An 18,723-nucleotide genomic window follows, 5' to 3' on the forward strand; every position below is an offset into this window, starting at 1 on the left:
ATGCTCCATTATCTGTGGACAAAGCCTGCCTTACCCTCTACATGCAGCAAAATTCTCTTTGGGGTCCTTGCTTCTCTGAAAAGTCACCTCCTATCTGTTGAGGATGTGCCAGGCACTATGCTTCATGATTTTCATAATAATGATAATAATGACTACAAATAACATCTGACAACTATTTTGAGGTGTTATAATTAGGATGCCAGCTGCCGTGCTAAGAGCTGCATCTGAAAGAGGTAAGTAGGGACCAGGTTAGGGAGGGCAACGTTACGTTCAAGGGTTTAAGTTACATTCTGTATGAGGTGGGGATCTGGGTTTTAAACTGGGACATGTGAGCAATATGCTTGATGACTTCAGGACAGCATTATGAAAATCAACCACTGTACAGTACCCCTGGGATTTTTGAGAAAAAAAGGCGTGTTTCCCTTCACACAAAATGATTTCAGACTCGAATGCATTTTTAGTTTTTATTCCCGCTGCTTGCAGTTTTTTCCCCCTTCTCATTACTTGTCGTCAGGTTCTCAACTACTGCTTACTCATCTCATTATAGTTGTCTCCCTGGCATAAACTCAGACCTCTTTTTGAATGATTTGTAGCCGGAAAACCAAATAGAAGGATTTGTGTTGCAATTCTACACACATTTTGAATTGTTAATGATTATGAGTAGCTTGTAAGTGTTGCTACTACCCTACTCATGGAGTGCTCTGGCTTGGTGATATATCTTTTTAGTTACCTAAAGGTTTCCCTCCCAATGCTTTGCAACTTGATTTTTGTGGATAATGAAACACCAATTTCCAAATAAGTAGATATAAGAGAAAATGTTTGGGACTATGACAAGCACTAAACAAATGCAGGTGGCATAATACAATATATATATGTATTTTTTTATTAGGCACACATGTAAACAGGAAATTAAAGAAAAAGAGCTACGGATATAGGATCTAGTGTCCAGTTGCCTTTAGCAGATCTCTCGGATGTTGATTATTTCATTTTCAAGTGGTTTTGTTGGTTCAAGACCTCAGTGCCACACCAGGGGCTTGATGACAACATATCCTTCTACCTCATAGCTCAGAGCCCGCCAGTCCAGGATATTGGGATTGAGGGGGGAACCCTTATACCCAGGCAGAATCTCTTCTGGAGACAGCACAGAGTCCCACATGTACAAATCTCCAATCTCTCCCACAAAGGACTGGTTCTGATTAAACCCTCCTCCATAGGAATCCTGCTCCTGTCCCAGGACAATCTTGGGGTTAACTCCCACAGAATAACCCTGCTTCAGGCCCTTTTTCACCAGCGGCTTCCCATTGACCCAAAATTCAGCAATGCCCGAGGAAGACTCCCAGCTAGTGCAGATGTGCACAGGGCTGGGGAACTGCTCGATAGCTTTGGCAATAACTTTTGTGCCTCCAATGTGTAAAGCATACTGTCCGACTTTGTCTTTATAAATTAGTAGCTCATTATCCTTGGTCCAGATGTTGTAGGAGAAGAAGCTGTAGGCACGGGAGAGGTCACTATAGGCTCGAAAACACACAGTAAACTTCTGCAGCGGTTTCTCCAGCTTTGTGATCAAGTTCACATGGTCACTAGAGGATTCTCTAGGGAACACAAATACCTTCCCACTGAGGTCTGTGGGACAGAGAAAGAAATATGATGACCTTCATCATAAATGCAGGGGGAAAAAAATACCACATTCAACCTCTTTGTCATCTCATGCTCCTTGACCATTCCCTGACCACCTTACCTGTCTGAGCAAAGGCTTCTGGGAGACTGGTGAGGACAGAGACCCAAAGCAGCAGCTTGTTCATGTTCTTGTCCTGGGACTGTTATAGCAGCAGCAGTGTCAGGATGAGAGTACAGTTAGAACAGTGGTTGTCCACACAGCTTCTGAGATTCACACTCTTAGACCTGAGGCGATTCAGGGTATATATGCACCAATGGGTGAAGATAGGGATGGAGAGCACCAATAATATGTGAGTGATTTTCAAAGCCTGCTCTCTGGTGCCAACAGTCAGAGCTACTGACAGGGATGGATGGGTGGGGCCCTGGACTGGGAAATCGATGGGAGTTGTTTATTAGATACAAGGGATTGCCAGAGTTCCTACCCTCTATGACGCAGATTCTGGTGCTGGGAAGAGAGTGGCTGTAGAGTTGCAGTATTATGGATGAGATGAGAGCTCAAGTTGGCCATGTCAGGAGGGCCTCATTCCTCTTTCCAGGACCCGTCTATCTGATGGCCCTGTGCTCTGCTGAGAGCTCCTGAGCCATGTGGAGGGTCCTCCTTGAGCTCGGGCCTCTTGTGGGCTGTGGGTGCAAGGTTTTTTCTTCCTTTTATAGTTTTGTGAAGTAGTCTTCTGTTTGTAGGACGTTCTGGGATTCTGCTTTCTGCAGAAGACTCTGAAAAGTCCCATTACCTTTGATTAATTCAGTATTAAGTAATATGTCTATGCCATTGCTAAGGGGACGAAGAATTAGAGTATGCACTGTCTGTCTCCCTGAAGCTTAGTGTTTTTGACTACTGTTACTCAGCTGTTTTTCTTCTTTTGAGTATCATGGTGCTTCCTTACACTAGATTTTCTCCTTTGTCGTTATGAGTTGTTTTCCTGGTAACCCGCCCACTATTTGCAGAGATGTCAGCATGTCACTCAGTTTTCCTCTCTTCTTTGTGTCTCTAACCATTGAGGGTATATTTACATTAATCTTTGGTGATGATCTGATTAATATATTACACTCACATCTACTCACTAATTCCCAGGCACTACACTAGGTGCTAGGGATTCATTGGTGACCTACCCTGGTACAACTCCAGTGACCTCCATCTCCATTTTCTCTGCTACTACTTAAAATAGCACGCTTTATTAGCCACCACTCAACCTGCTCTGCCTCTGAGATATCAAACTGAACCTCTCCTTTCCAGCCACATTATTTTCCTTCTTTCCTATCCCTAATTTCTGTGAAATCTTCATTCTCATCCTATTGTCCTGTCTCTTGTTTATTCCTTCTTCTCTTAGTTTTCTGATCAGTGTTTTCAGTGACACAATAACTGCCACCAAGAATTCCCTTGCTCTATCATTGTTCAAATTATCCTCCTAATCCTCAGCTCTGGGCAGTTCCCATTCTCTATATTTTTCTCAGCTGAATCCCAGGTTATAAAACCTTATCTGGCTTGTTGCATAACAAGGGTTAGTGTGGAGTTAGGGTTATTGCCTCCTGAATTAAATACAAATCCTTTGTCTTGGAAGCCAATGCCATTCACAGTCTGGCTCCAACCTGGCCTTAACAAACTTGGCCCTATCCTGTAGTAAAAACACCTCTAATAGTTGTTCCTCATATGTGCCTGGCTTTCCTGATTTCATTACTTCTCTTCATTGCTTTTACTCTATCTTGAATTTGTTTTTTATCCATCTGTTTTTTGAAACCCTAACCATTCTTCAAAATCAATCTCAAAAGTGATTTGCTTCATGAAGACTTTCCTGATGTCTCAATTAGACATTATTATCACATTTTTTTTCCAGTTTTTTTTTTATTGAATTATTGATAGGTTACAATCTTGTGAAATTTCAATTGTACATTAATGTTTGTCAGTCATGTTGTAGGTGCACCACTTCACCCTTTGTGCCCACCCCCCACCCCACCTTTCCCCTGGTATCCACTAAACTGTTCTTAGTCCATAGTTTTAAATTCCTCATATGAGTGGAGTCATACACAGATTATCGTTCTCTTGCTAGCTTATTTCACTTAACATAATTCTCTCAAGGTCCATCCATGTTATTGCAAATGGAATGATTTTGTTCTGTTTTGCAGCTGAGTAGTATTCCATTGTATATATGTACCACATCTTCTTTATCCATTCGTCTGTTGATGGGCACTTAGGTTGCTTCCACGTCTTGGCTATTGTAAACAGTGCTGCAATAAACATTGGGGTGCACAGGACTTTTAGGATTGCTGACTTCAGGCTCTTTGGATAAATACCCAGTAGTGGGATGGCTGGATCGTATGGTAGTTCTATTTTTAGTTTTTTGAGGAATCTCCATACTGTTTTCCATAGTGGCTGCGCCAGTTTGCATTCCCACCAGCAGTGTATGAGTGTTCCTTTTTCTCTGCAACCTCTCCAACATTTGTTGCTATTAGTTTTAGATATTTTTGTCATTCTAACGGGTGTAAGGTGATATCTTAGTGTAGTTTTGATTTGCATTTCCCTGATGATCAGCGATGATGAGCATCTTTTCATGTGCCTATTGGCCATCAGTATATCTTCTTTGGAGAAATGTCTGTTCATGTCTCCAGCCCATTTTTTGATTGGGTTGTTTGATGTTTTGTGATTGAGTTGTGAGAGTTCTTTATATATTAAGGATATTAAGCCTTTGTCAGATATATGACTTGCAAATATTTTTTCCCAGTTAGTGGGGTGTTTTTTTGTTTCAATCCTGTTTTCATTTGCCTTGAAGAAGCTCTTTAATCTGATGAAGTCCCATTTGTTTATTCTTTCTATTGTTTCCCTTCTCTGAGAAGGCATGGTGTCCGAAAAGATCCTTTTAATACTGATGTCAAAGAGTGTACTGCCTACGTTTTCTTCCAGAAGCCTTATGGTTTCAGGTCTCACCTTTAGGTCTTTAATCCATTTTGAGTTTATTTTGGTGAATGGTGAAAAAGCATGGTCAATTTTCCTTCTTTTCCATGTGGCTTTCCAGTTTTCCCAGCACCATTTGTTGAAAAGACTTTCTTTTCTCCATTGTATGCCCTCAGCTCCTTTGTCAAAGATAAGCTGTCCATAGATGTGTGGTTTTATTTCTGGGCTTTCAATTCTGTTCCATTGATCTGTGCACCTGTTTTTGTACCAGTACCATGCTGTTTTGATTACTTCAGCTTTGTAGTATGTTTTGAAGTCAGGGATTGTGATGCCTCCCGTTTTGTTCTTTTTTCTCAGGATTGCTTTAGCAATTCGGGGTCTTTTGTTGCCCCATATGCATTTTAGGATTCTTTGTTCTAATTCTGTAAAGAATGTCATTGGGATTCTGATTGGGATGGTGTTGAATCTGTAGATTGCTTTAGGTAGAATGGACATTTTAACTATGTTTATTCTTCCAATCCATGTACATGGAATGTCTTTCCATCTCCTTATGTCATCATCCAATTCTCTCAGAAAGGCCTTGTAATTTTCATTATATAGGTCCTTCACTTCCTTAGTTAAATTTACCCCAAGGTATTTTATTCTTTTTGTTGCGATTGTGAATGGTATTGTATTCTTGAGTTCTTTTTCTGTTGGTTCATTACTGGAGTATAGAAATGCTACTGATTTATGCAAATTGATTTTATACCCTGCAACTTTGCTGTAGTTGTTGATTACTTCTAAGAGTTTTCCAATGGATTCTTTGGGGTTTTCTATATATAAGATCATGTCGTCTGCAAACAGCGAGAGTTTCACTTCTTCCTTCCCTATTTGGATTCCTTTTATTCCTTTTTCTTGCCTGATTGCTCTGGCCAGGACCTCCAGTACTATGTTAAATAAGAGTGGTGATAGAGGGCATCCTTGTCTCGTTCCTGTTTTCAGGGGGATGGGGTTCAGTTTTTGCCCATTGAGTATGATGTTGGCTATGGGTTTGTCATATATGGCCTTTATTATGTTGAGGTAGTTTCCTTCTATGCCCATTTTGTTCAGAGTTTTTATCATAAATGGCTGTTGGATCTTGTCAAATGCCTTCTCTGCATCTATTGAGATGATCATGTGGTTTTTATTCCTCAGTTTGTTGATGTGGTGTATCACGTTGATTGATTTGCGGATGTTGAACCATCCCTGTGTCCCTGGTATGAATCCCACCTGATCCTGATATATGATTCTTTTGATGAATTGCTGAATTCTGGTTGCCAAAATTTTGTTTAGAATTTTTGCATCTATGTTCATCAGTGATATTGGCCTGTAGTTCTCTTTTTTCGTGGTGTCCTTGTCAGGTTTTGGTATCAGCGTGATGTTGGCCTCATAGAATGTGTTAGGAAGTGTTCCATCTTCCCTAATTTTTTGGAATAGCTTGAAAAGGATAGGTATTAAATCCTCTCTGAAAGTTTGGTAGAATTCCCCAGGAAAGCCATCTGGTCCTGGGGTTTTATTCTTTGGGATGTTTTTGATTGCTGTTTCAATCTCTTTCCTTGTGATTGGTCTGTTCAAATTGTCTGCCTCTTCTTGAGTGAGCTTTGGGAGATTGTAGGAGTCCAGGAATTTATCCATTTCCTCTAGGTTATCCATTCTGTTGGCATATAGTTTTTTGTAGTATTCTTATAATCTGTTGTATTTCTGCAGAGTCTGTTGTTATTTCTCCTCGCTCATTTCTGATTTTGTTTATTTGAGCTTTGTCCCTTTCTTTCTTTGTAAGTCTGGCTAGTGGTTTGTCAATTTTATTTATCTTCTCAAAAAACCAGCTCTTTGTCTCATTGATCCTTTCTACTGCCTTTTTTGTTGCAATAGTATTTATTTCTGCTCTTATTTTTATTATTTCTCTCCTTCTGCTGACTTTGGGCTTCATTTGTTCTTTTTTCTCTAGTTCAGTTAGGTGTGCTTTAAGGTTGCTTATTTGGGATTTTTCTTGTTTGTTAAGATGTGCCTGTATTGCGATGAATTTTCCTCTTAATACAGCTTTTGCCGTATCCCATAGGAGTTGGTATGGCATGCTATCATTTTCATTTGTTTCCAGGTATTTTTTAATTTCTTCTTTAATTTCTTCAATGATCCATTGCTTGTTCAGTAGTGTGTTGTTTAGTCTCCACATCTTTGTGCCTTTCTCAGCTTTTTTCTTGTAATTAATTTCTAGCCTTATCGCACTATGATCTGAGAAGATGCTTGTTATTATTTCAATTTTTTTAAATTTGTAGAGGCTTGTCTTGTTTCCCAACATATGGTCTATCCTAGAGAATGTTCCATGTGCACTTGAGAAGAATGTCTATTCAGTTCCTTCAGGGTGGAGTGATCTATATATGTCTATTAAGTCCAATTGTTTTAGTTTTTCATTCAGCTCCACTATTTCCTTGTTGATTTTCTGTCTGGATGATCTGTCCATTGATGTGAGTGGGGTGTTGAGGTCCCCTACTATTACTGTGTTGTTTTTAACATCTTCCTTTAGGTCTGTTAATAGTTGCTTTAGGAATCTTGGTGCTCCTGTGTTGGGTGCATAGATATTTATAAGCGTTATTTCTTCTTGATGAAACGTCCCTTTGATCATTATATATTGTCCCTCTGTGTCTCTCTTTACCTGTCTTATTTTGAAATCCACTTGGTCTGATATGAGAATTGCAACACCTGCCTTTTTTTCCTTGCTATTTGCTTGAAGTATTGTCCTCCACCCCTTCACCCTGAGTCTGTGTTTGTCCTTGGGGCTGAGGATTATCACATCTTTTTAACTCCCCGTAAGGTTAAGATCAAAGACTTTGGAGTAGAATTTACTACTAGTTAACCGTTGTGAAAGTCACTAAACCTCTCTGAACCTTGGTTTCCTTTTCTACAAAACAAAGATAAAACAATCCAACTTGTAGTGTTTTTCTGAAGATAAATGAGATACTATAATATGCATAAAGGGCATGGAACAGTGTTTGGATGCTTATTATCATATCATTTTGAAGCCTTTTATAGATATTACCATTGTCTGTCTCATATTATAGATATTAGTTGTTTTTATCTCCTATCCTCTCTTGATTGAAGCTGAGAATTAGGTCTTATTCATTTTTAGGTCATCCATTTTACTTATCAATTATTCCTGCACATGAAAGAAGATGGTATATTTGTGGGATCAAAGGATTCGAGCAAGGTGAGGGCTTTTTTCACATAAAACAGTTTAGAAGCAGTAAAAGGCAGAATCCAGTTGAGTAATATGAGCAGGTCATGCTGGAAGTGGGAACTGGGAGGTAACCTTTACCAGGAACCCTGGTACTTTCGCAAGTCCCTTTCCCAGATGTTAATTAATGAGTGCCATAAAATGTAGAGACTACAGGGTTCACCAGATGCTTCCAGTTTTCATCGTAAATTAATAAACTGTCATTCTGTCAACCAAAAATGGTTTGGAGATCAATGTAGAAGAGAATCTTCTCTAATGTGATGAGGCCATGGAGCTGGCCTGGGGCGTGAGTGATCTTGGAGATGTGGGGGGTAATGGAGTTTGTACTGCTGTTAGCGCCAATGCCAGGGTTAATAGCTGGACATGAAAATGGTGTGTTCAGGCACTGTGAAGAGACAAAGCCGGGCTGGAAAGGAGATTTCCTAGTAGAATGGGAAAAGGGGAGGGGAGGTCAGGTTTGATTCTATTCTTCAGTTTCCTTCTCTGGAATATGTGTCTTAGGCCTTGGAAAAGAACAGCCCGAGCTTCAGGAGTCATCAAAGTGGAAACTGAGGATTCTTTCTGTGGTAGAAAGGAAGGCTCTGATGTCAGAATATGTGAAAATGAATCCTGAGTCTTCTTCATAATTGGGTGGAGTTCTCAAAGTGAACCAATGCCCGCAGTTGTTGAGAGGCTCCTGGGTGCCTTCCTGCCGGTGAATGCTCGGATAAGAGATGGTGGCTCCTATCTGAGTGGCTCTGGAAGGGTTGAGGGGAGGGGAAGGAAAAATGACAGTATGTTAAAGAGAAGCAAGGCCACCAGTAAGTAGAGTTGTTCTGGTGACATCAGTTGGCAAGGAGTAAATTTGGCCTTCAGAGAGGAGCAGAGAAGAGATCATTGGCAGTGCCAGGAGGAGGGCATGGCATAAACTCAGAGCTGGAAAAAGGCAGAAGTGTGAGATGGAACTGAAGATTTCCTGAGGGATTAAAGAATACTTGATAGATAGTTTCTAAGGCCTTGGGTATTTATGGAAGACATAAAGTCACAATAAGATAGGAAGAGACTGAAGGAGAAGATGGGTAGAACAGGATTTGGGTGCTAATAAAGGATTATTTGCCATGTGTTCTGTTAGCTGTAAGAGAACTTAAGAACATTTATTTGTAATAGACGGAAAGAGATAATGCAGGCACCAAGAGTGACTGATTATCACTCTGATATGTGGTTGTATAAAATCAAAGGTACACAATCTTAGACTGATGGCAGGGTCTTATGGTAAAAGAAAAAAGGGCACAGAAACATTTTTAAAAATAAAGATACACAGAATATGGAATCGAATTAGATTTTACTCCAAATTTCTGACTGTGTACAATTAGGAAAAATATGGTGCTACGATTGAGAGGAAGTTATTTGGAGGAGGTAGAGAGTAGGTGATAAGTTTGGTTCCTAAAATCCTAAATTTGAAATGATAGTATGACTTACCCATTGAAAAGGCCAGTGGAGAATTTGAAATATGTGAGTGCGACTTGGGATTAGAAATATCGGTTTCAGAGGAATCAACATATAAGTGATGATGAAACAAAAATGAATTATCTATTTCAGTAGAAGAAAGAAGAGAGAAAAAGTCAGGGAGTCAAGCAGTGAGGGAGCATTCTTGTTTGTGGGGTTGGAGTCAAGGGATAGTCTGTGTAGTGGCACGGAAACCAACTTGGCGTAGTGTCCAAGAGGCAGTGTCCAGTGGTATTAAATGCATCAGAGGGATCTAAGTAGAAAGGATGCTGGATTTAGCCATAAAAACTTCATCAGTGACCTTTGAAAGAGCAATTTCCTTAAAGTGAACATGGCAGAAGCCAGCTTGCAGAGGATGATGGAGGGAGAAAAAGGAAGGGAATCTGTTTCCTAAGGTTTGGTAATTCTGACAAAGAGCAAAAGGCAAGAAACAAGATTCTCTAAGGGACTCAGGATCCAATGTGTAAATGTCTCTTCTTGACAGAGAGGCTATTGTATCTCTGCTTCCCATCCTGTAATATTTCACCCAATGACAGAGAAAAATCAGTGTCCACCTGAGATTATAACTGACCTTTCGACCAAACAGCTTTTTCAGATTCTAAATGCCGGGCTCCAGACTGCTGGCAGACTCTTATCTCCCGTCCCCAATTCTGGTATAGTCACAAATTGGCCCATCCTTTCCCAGGTATTGTTGATACATATGAGTCTTTTCTTGATCTCAGTTCTCTGTTCCTAATTTCAGGGCTCATTATTTATATTTATAAGAGAAACATCCCTAAGTTTGTCATCTTCTACTTTTGGGTTGAGTCCTACATCTAGAGCATGTTACCTCAATAAAATCTCACTTCTGAATTCAGAATTTAACCGAAACTCCTCTCTAGACTGTCACAATATTTATTTCTCAGTCTTTATTGTTCTTTATATCCCTAAGTTGTGTATTTATTTTTGAACCACTCATCTTCATAATATTTATAAAATTTACCTTCAATGCTGAACTGAATTTTTCCATATTTTGTAAAAATAAAATTTGGATAAAACTTAACATTCAGTAGAACCCACCGACCATAACCATCTCTTTGCCATTCACAGTACCTTTGTGAGAATAGCATCTGGGGGAGGAGATGTGAAAAGAAGAAAAAATATAATGGCAGGGACTCAGTGTAATTCTGTGTCTTAAGTATGTTGAAGAGAAAAGTTCCCTTCTTTATATATAGGAATATATTTCTCAGTCCAGAGTGACAGAGAACACATACACTGAAGAAGCCGGGGTAGATTTCTCACTTGTGCAGCTAGAAGAGGTCTTAGCTAGAGCTGTCTTGTTTTACTCTTGTCATCTTTTCTTTCCCTGTGTCATGTTTCTGCCCATGACCTAGAGTCCATGTCAGAACAAGAATTTTGCCATGTTGACCCATTTAATTCATACTCCTGAAACTGTAGAATACAGAGAAAGAACCTCACAGAAGTTGACAGAATTCACCTTGCTGGGTGTCTCCAACTTCGTGAGTGCTGTCATCCGTATTTAACTTTAGCAGAGAATGCCATGATCATGGCTCTCACCTACATCAACCAAGTACTTCTTCCTGAGCATGCTGGCTAGCTCAGAGATCATATACACTGGTCATCATCCCACAATGCTCTCTAGGCTCATATCTCAGAATTAGCCAACCTTTGTTCTTTGTCATCTTGACCACCACCGTTATGTGGTCATCTGAAAATCCCCAAGATGTACGGTCCTTTATGAACAAGAAGGTGCATGCCCAGTTGGTCTGCAAGGCTTTTAGTATTGGCCTGGTCATAGAAGTTGTCCAGATGTCATCCATGTTCCATTTGTACTTCTGTGGCACTGTTGCGGCCCATTTCTTCTGAGATATCCTTCTTGCCATGAAACTCTCCTGCAATGACAGTACTATCCATGAAGTAAACAATTTTTTATTTCCCACACATATGTCCAGATGTCCATGGGCTTGGCTTACAGTTCCTATATCAACATCTTTATTACCTCCACCATGCTTAGCATTGCCTCATCTGGAGGCTTTGCCACCTGTCCCTCCCACCTTACCATGGTCATTGTCTGGTATGGTTGTGCCTCTATTACCTCTGTCAAGCCCAAGCTTATGAATCTAATAGAAAATAGACCATTTCTCAGAGACCTACACCATCATAACTCTGCTGTTGGACCTTGTTGTTTACAGTCTGAGGTACACAAAGGCCAAGGATACCATGTACAGAGCTGTGGATAGAAGCATTTCTTAACAGATTGACTTATTTCATCAGGAGACCTTTAGTCCTGGCCAGTGTTTTTCCTGCTTACAAACATTTCACATCTCATGAGTAGACTAAATAGAAAGCTTGTTGTGAACTGGTTCAAACACTTATCTTGCTCTTCTATTTATGCTCTAGAAAGAAAGCAGAAGCTGGGGTTTCTGCTCAGGGTGCACATTACTGCAGAGACAGGCAGCGCTCCAGGAGCACTTTGATGACTTATTCTTATGGGGGAGCATTTTGATTGAAAATCCTCCTGGCTCCGCTTCATCTGGCAATTTGGTGCTTGGTTTTTGTCTTTGGTTGGAGCAGACCCAGTGATGATGATAGCAGTGACTTCAGTTAGAGAATCCCAGGGACCACCTGAAACTTTCCCGACTTGCATGATTTCAGTTACATGATCCTTAATAGGCATTTCAAAAAGACTGTCTTTATCGTTTCATGGTTGAAAAATAAATAGTTGCAGCAAAGAGAGGACCTTCTTTCCATGAATTCATCCCCATTGGCCACTTAAATAGTGGATATTTAAGTGGGGTACCTTTTGCTTTTGTAAGAGAAAACAGAAATCTTTTTAAAGCGCATTATTGTTGCAGCCCCAGAAAGTGAGCAAAGGAAGAACAGATAAATGACTCTTCTCAAGGAATGGTGCCTTCACCAGAATGCTTCTTCTTAAAATTTATCTTCGTGTCCCTCAAAAGCCTTTGAGAATTGTTAATCTCATACTTGCTGTGGGGTAACTATTCGGGACGGAGGTGGCTAATTCTGGGCAAGTGGCTTTGATTGCTCTTCTCTAAGTGTGAACTGCAATTTTCAATAAATTAAGCCCCAAAATGCTCATTTTCCCTTCTGCTGAGGGGGTAGGTGGAGGCTGAAAGTTTATTTTTGCCCCATGTCTTTTTCCACTAGAGTTCTTCTGAAGAGTTTTTTCTACTCATACCTTACACTTTTTTTCTTGGATGAGTAGTTATGTGTTTAATTTAGAAATTCTTATGTATCTCTGCTGTTAGAGCTAGAAAATACATTGGAAAAGCCTAGCATAATTGTGTCTATTTTTACACACTCCCATATTTTGGAAATAAGTGATCTACTGTTGTTTTGACTCCAAGGTCAACCTTTCCATTTTCTGTCTCACACTTTTGTCATATCCTTAACCACAAAATTAGGTTAGGGGCACATTTTGGTTACCTATGATTTTCTCTTCCTTTAACAGACTACTGAAGGTCATGGGTCCCAGACTTAGTGGGTGCCTTCTCCTAGAATCTCTCTTTTATCTCACATAGAAGGCTGGGTAAGTTAGTAGGTGATGCCAATGTCTCAGTGAAGATAAGCACTGGATGTACCATAAGGGGAAGTTCTGAACCTGAGTCCATAGATTCCATAAGGGGTTCTTGAATGAGTTTCAGTGGGCTTATGAAGTCTCTGGAATTGTGTGCAAAATATTCTGAGTGTGGGCATGTGTGCAATTTTTTCATCAGATTTTCAGAGAGGTCTCATCTGTCAAAAATAAAAATCTATTACTCTAGAATAGAGTTTTGTAAAACTATTTTGACTAAAATCTATAGTAAGAAGTATATTTTATATCACAATTCTGTATGTATGCATATAAACATACATATATAAATGTATCGATTAAAATTATCATAAAACAATACAAAGACTTACATCAGGAAAATACTAGAATGTTTGAGGAATGACAAGTAGTCCTGTGCAGCTAGAGAGGAGTCACAAGAAGAGTGAGTGATAGAAAATGTATTGGTAGAGGCTGCCTTCATCATCATGATCATCATCGTGCAGCTATTCTCTTCTACTCTCTGTTTCACCCAGGCAACCTTGGCTGCCTATTTATCTCTAATTTCACAGTTCTTTGCAAATATCTTTAATATTTTAGTGCTTATCATGATGTATTTCCACTTAAAAAATGGATCTTTTAGTAGATAATTTTGTCATACTTTCACTCAAAATATAAGTGCTGAGTATTTAATAAAATGTACCAGTCACTGTCCTAAGACAGATAGAGCCTATATCCTTAAGCTCAGGATCGCAAGACAGAGACAAACATGTGAAAAAAACGTGCAGACACTGGGATAGCTGCACACCTAGGGAGGTGATGTGGTAGAGGCTGTCAGGGGAGAGTTTGGTCAGAAAAGAATGATCACTCAGTTCTACTTGGGATAGTCCAGAAAGAGGATGAAGCCAGAATGGAAGATTAGGGTTTTCAATGAGGTGAATTGGATTTGCGTAGGGTGAGAATGATACAGCAAATGGAATAGCATGGCTAGCTCAGAACCTTGAAAAAGCATGTTTGCTAGAAGAATAGGCATGCTCATATCCATCTCTGCATCCTCGGTACCCAGCACGGGGCCCGACACATTGTAGGCTCTTAATACAACAGTGGGTGGATGAACTGGTGAGCACTTAAAAAGTGCAAGGCCTTGTGTTTGTGCTTTCTGGCATTCTATAGCCAACAGAAGCATCTGGGCACATTTCCTCTGGCTCCCTTATAGCCTCTCTGTATCTCAGGGTGAAAAGAAAGAAAGAAAAAATAGCATGCTAGAAAAGCAAAATTCCATGGGCTCTCTTTTTCTTCCATCAGATTCCTTGACAGCTTAGGCCAAGTTCTCCTACTCTCTTTTCTCAACCTATAAGAAACTGATCTGAGGAGAAAATAGCTGCAGCAAACCCAACAATAAGTTTAAAGTCTTAGTGAATGGTACAGTGCCTTTGGAAGAAAAACAGAAGGTGGCAGAAGAGGTGAGCCCAAGCTAAAGGACCAAAAGATGAGCCCAGCACACAGACCAAGTTTTTAGAAAGGCAGATTTAAAAGGTACCTGACCCCAATTCAGTTTGCTACTGCAGGGTGTTTGTGTATGTGTGTGTGTGTGTGTGTGTGTGTGTGTGTGTGAGAAAGAGAGAGAGTGTGTGTGTGAGTGTGATTGGGGGAAGGCAATTAATATTTGAAGCTCTAGAATGTGACAACCACTGTAGTAGGAAATCACATTACTTAATAATAATTCCTAAAAATTATATAGGAATTCACAAAACTCTTCTTTCACATGCATTTTCTAATTTGAGATTTGTAAAATTTCTGAGGCATTATTTTTCCCATTTTGCTAGTCACTGCTACTATTTCTGCTGCTGCTGCTGCTATTATTGCTATTGGTAGAGCTAGCTTATTATGAGCCAGACACCGTTCAAAGTTGTTTATGTGTGTTCACTCTTTTAATAATCAAAGCAACCCTGTGAGGTAGGTAGTATTATACTTGCTTTTTAGGCACAGAGAGTTTGAGTAACTTGCCCTAGAACCCACAGTGGGGAGTGGAGTCCTGGGATTGGAATCAGGCACTCTGAATCCACAGCCCATACTCAGAAAAAGGGACTAAGGGGCTCGCCAAAGTTCATACAATAAGTGACAGGATGGGGCTTGGGAAGAACTGGGCCTCAGACCCACATGAACTAACTCTAAATTCCATATCCAGACTTGTATACATGAACAGCCCTCACTTATTCATTCTCACAGGATAAGGAATAATATATCAGTAGGTTTTCAGATAACTGACCATATCCTTTTTGGGCCCAAACATATCTCAGTTCAAACATTATTAGTAGAAATTTCTCAAAGATGCTATCCTCTTCTTTGCCTTTGTAAACAAAGTATACACACTCAACAGTTTACTGTGTCTTGAGCTGTGGTACATTAATATCCTCAGGAATTTCTGAGATGACTGGGAGGTGTTGACTCTGTATTAAATTATCCATAGATTGCAAGGTATTTTTGTGATTTTTAGAAACAACTTTATTGAGGTATATTTTATAGTCCATAAAATTCACTGTTTGAGTATACAATTCAATGGATTTTAGTTTACTTATAGAGTTGTGCTACCATCACCATGATCTAAGTTTATAACATTTTCATGACCCTAAAAAGAAACCCTGTACCTATCATCAGTCACTCTTCGTTCCCTCCCACCCCCAGCCCTAGGCAACCACTGTTCTATAGATTTGTCTCTGTGGATTTTCCTTTCTGGACATTTCATATAAGTGGAATAATCCAATATATGGTCTTTCATGTGACTTCTCTCAATTTGCATAAGGTTTTCAAGGTTCACCCCATGTTGGAGCTGCTATCAGTATCCCATCCCTTTTTATGGTTGAATAATATTCCGTTGTATGGCTATACTACATTAATTGATTTTGGGATGTTAAATCAACCTTGCATTCCTGGGATAACTCCCACTTGGTTATAGTGTATATTCCTTTTTATACTGTGCTCGAATCAACTTGCTAGTGTTTTGTTGAGGACTATTGCATCTATACTCAAAAGAGATATTGGTCTGAGTTTTATTTTCTGGTGAAGTCTTTGGTTTTAGTGTCAGGGTAATATTGGCCTCATAGAATGAGACAGACATATATTGCAAAGATAGTACAGGATGTTGCAAAGATAGCACAGGAGATCTTGTGTACCTTTCACCCAGTTTTCCCCAATGGTTATATCATATGATGTAACGTAATTATAGTTCAATATCAAGATCAAGAATTTGACATGGATCAATGTGTGTGTGTGTGTGTGTGTGTAGTGCCGTGTTATTTTATCATATGTATAGTCATGTAACTATGACTGAGATCCGTTTATCCTCTCATTAATAACATATGTCTTAAATAACTCCTCTACATACATTGAGAACCATATTAGACAGGGTTATAGTTTTGATTTCATCTTTCAAACATAACTTAGAAAACTCAAGAGGAGAAGGAAAGCCCATTTTATTCACCTCTATTTTTGCCTACTGTGTTTTTCCTTCCTTGTTAATGTTCCAAAAACTCTTTTAATTTAGAGAACTTCTTCTAGCCATCCTTTTAGGGTAGGTCTGCCAGTGACAAATTCTCTTAGTTTTCTTTTCTCTGAACATGTCTTGATATCTCTTTCCTTCCTAAAGACTGTTTTCACTAGATACAGAATTCTGGGTTGACAGTTCACCTCTTGCGCACTTGAAAAATGTTGTGCAACTCCCTCCTGTCCTCCTCAGTTTCTGATGAGAAGTCTGCTGTCATTCAAGTAGTTTTCATTATTTCTCTCTGGCTGCTTTCAAACGTTTTCCTTTGCCTTTTGTTTTCAGAAGTTTGACTATGATGTGTCTCAGTGTGGATATTTTTTTGGTTTGTTCTGTTTGGGGTTTGCTCAGATTCTTGATTCTGTAGGTTTATGTCTTTGGATATATTTGGGAAACTTTTAGTTGTATGTCTTCCAATAATTTTTTAGTCCCATCCTCTTTCTCCCTTTTCCCTGCCACTCTGATGACATGAACATAATATCTTTTATTATACTCTTGCTTTTTCCTTAGACTCTATCTGCTATTTTTCTATCCATTGATTTTTCTCTCAGTTGCTCAGATTGGATACTTTCTATTGTTCTAGGTTCAGATTAACTTATTCTTTCTACTGTCCTTTCCATTCTTCTGTTGAGCTTATCCTTTGAGTTTTTTATTTTGGTTATTGCATATTTTAGTTCTAAATTTCTATTTGGTTCTTCTTTATATCTTCTATTCTTTTGCTGAGACTTCCTATTTGTTGCCGAGATTTTTCTTTATTCATTTGTTTCAAGCATGTTCATAATTTCTCATTGAAACTCACTTTTATGGTAACTCCTTTAAAATCCTTGTTAGAGAATTCTAACATATGTGTCATGTTGGTGTTGGCACCTGTTGATTGTCTTTTTTCATTTAGTTTGAAATCTTTCTGGGTCTTGGTGTGACAAATGATTTGTGATTAAAACTTGGATATTTAGAGTATTATAAGACTCCAGATCTTATCTAAAACTTATGTTTCAGCTAATCTCCTTTGACATTATTCTGAGAGGAAGGAGCCACCAACTTTTTACTGCTAGCCGGGGGTAGAAGTCCAGGTCCTCCACTCAACCTCTGTTGACAATAGGGTGATGAGGTACTTGTTACTGCTGAGTGGGGGTGAGAATTCAGGCTCCCCACCAGACCTGAACTGATATCACCTTAGGTGGGAGTGGTATGGGCACCTCTTTACTGCCCTCCGTGAGGCATCCATTGACACTATAGGGGGTGGCCTTGTTACTGCTGAATGGTGGTGAAAATCCTAACTTTCCCTTAGGCCTCCTCTGCTACCCCTTCTGTAGGGAGGGGTAGAAGCACCTTGTTACCACCACATGAGGCAGAAGTCCAAGCTTCCCACTTGGTCTCCACTGAGAACACTGGGAAGGGGGTTGTTACTACCTAGCAGAGGTGAAATTTCTGGTTACACATTTGGTGTTTTTTGATACCATTCCAGTGAGGTGTTGGGGTGTTCTCATTATAGACTGGTAAAAATGGAAGCCTGGGCTCTCCACTTGGTCTTTGCTGGCAGGGGTGCAGCTGAGGAAGCAGATTTTTTCTGTGGTGTTTTGCTGGAATACAGTAGTTATCATCCCAAAGTTTTCTTTCTTGTTAGGATACCCCTTTCCTGGTCCTTTGTCTAGAAATAGCAGACTTTTCTTTGGGGCTTTTTTTCGTCTGCACCAATGGCATTTCCAGGTTTCTGGCTTTTCCAATTGCCAGTCTGGGACATAGGAAGACAAAAGAAAAATCAGTGGACTCACCACTGTGCCCTTCCTCAGGTCCTGTCTGGTCGTCCTCCTCTTCTCCACCTTTCAGAGCCTTTTTGTGTTTGTTTCATATATAATGTCCAGGGATTTTGGTTGTATTTGGTGAGAGAATAGGGAAAAGTACTTCTGCTTCATCTTCCTGGAAATGGAAATGTTAGGTAATGTTTTATGCAATTTCTCTTTTAATGAATATGGAGAATAAAGAGAAGAAATATGTAATTATACTGTCTTTTATAGTTCCTTATATAATTACCTTTATGGAGCTCTTTGTTGTTTCCCCTATGGATGCACATTATACCTGGTGTCACTTCCTTTCAGCCTGAGGAACTTCTTTTAGTATTCTTCTAGTATTGTCATGTCTGCTGACAGCAAATTCTCTGTTTCTGTTTACCTAGAAATGTGTTTATTTTGTATTCATTTTTGAAAGGTAGTCTTATATATAAGATTCTTCATTGGTGATTTTTGTTTAGGACTTTGGATATGCCTCCCCACTGCCTTCTGGCCTCAATTACTTATGATAAGAAGTCAGTTGTTAATCTCATGGGGATTATCTTG

General features: G+C 39.5%; 1 protein-coding gene across 1 annotated transcript; it reads right to left on the reverse strand.

The window, feature by feature from the left end:
* Window positions 1-921: 921 nt before the first annotated feature.
* On the reverse strand, window positions 922-1,865 carry LOC124251561 (serum amyloid P-component-like). Its single transcript, XM_046684448.1, has 2 exons — window positions 1,739-1,865; window positions 922-1,623 (listed from the first exon to the last, which is right to left on the reverse strand). The coding sequence occupies exons 1-2, from the start codon at window positions 1,800-1,802 to the stop codon at window positions 1,016-1,018; spliced, it is 672 nt and encodes a 223-aa protein (XP_046540404.1). The 5' UTR covers window positions 1,803-1,865; the 3' UTR covers window positions 922-1,015.
* Between the last annotated feature and the right edge of the window lie 16,858 nt (window positions 1,866-18,723).

The sequence above is a fragment of the Equus quagga genome, chromosome 13 (assembly GCF_021613505.1).
Source record: "Equus quagga isolate Etosha38 chromosome 13, UCLA_HA_Equagga_1.0, whole genome shotgun sequence".
Taxonomy (NCBI): Eukaryota; Metazoa; Chordata; class Mammalia; order Perissodactyla; family Equidae; genus Equus; species Equus quagga.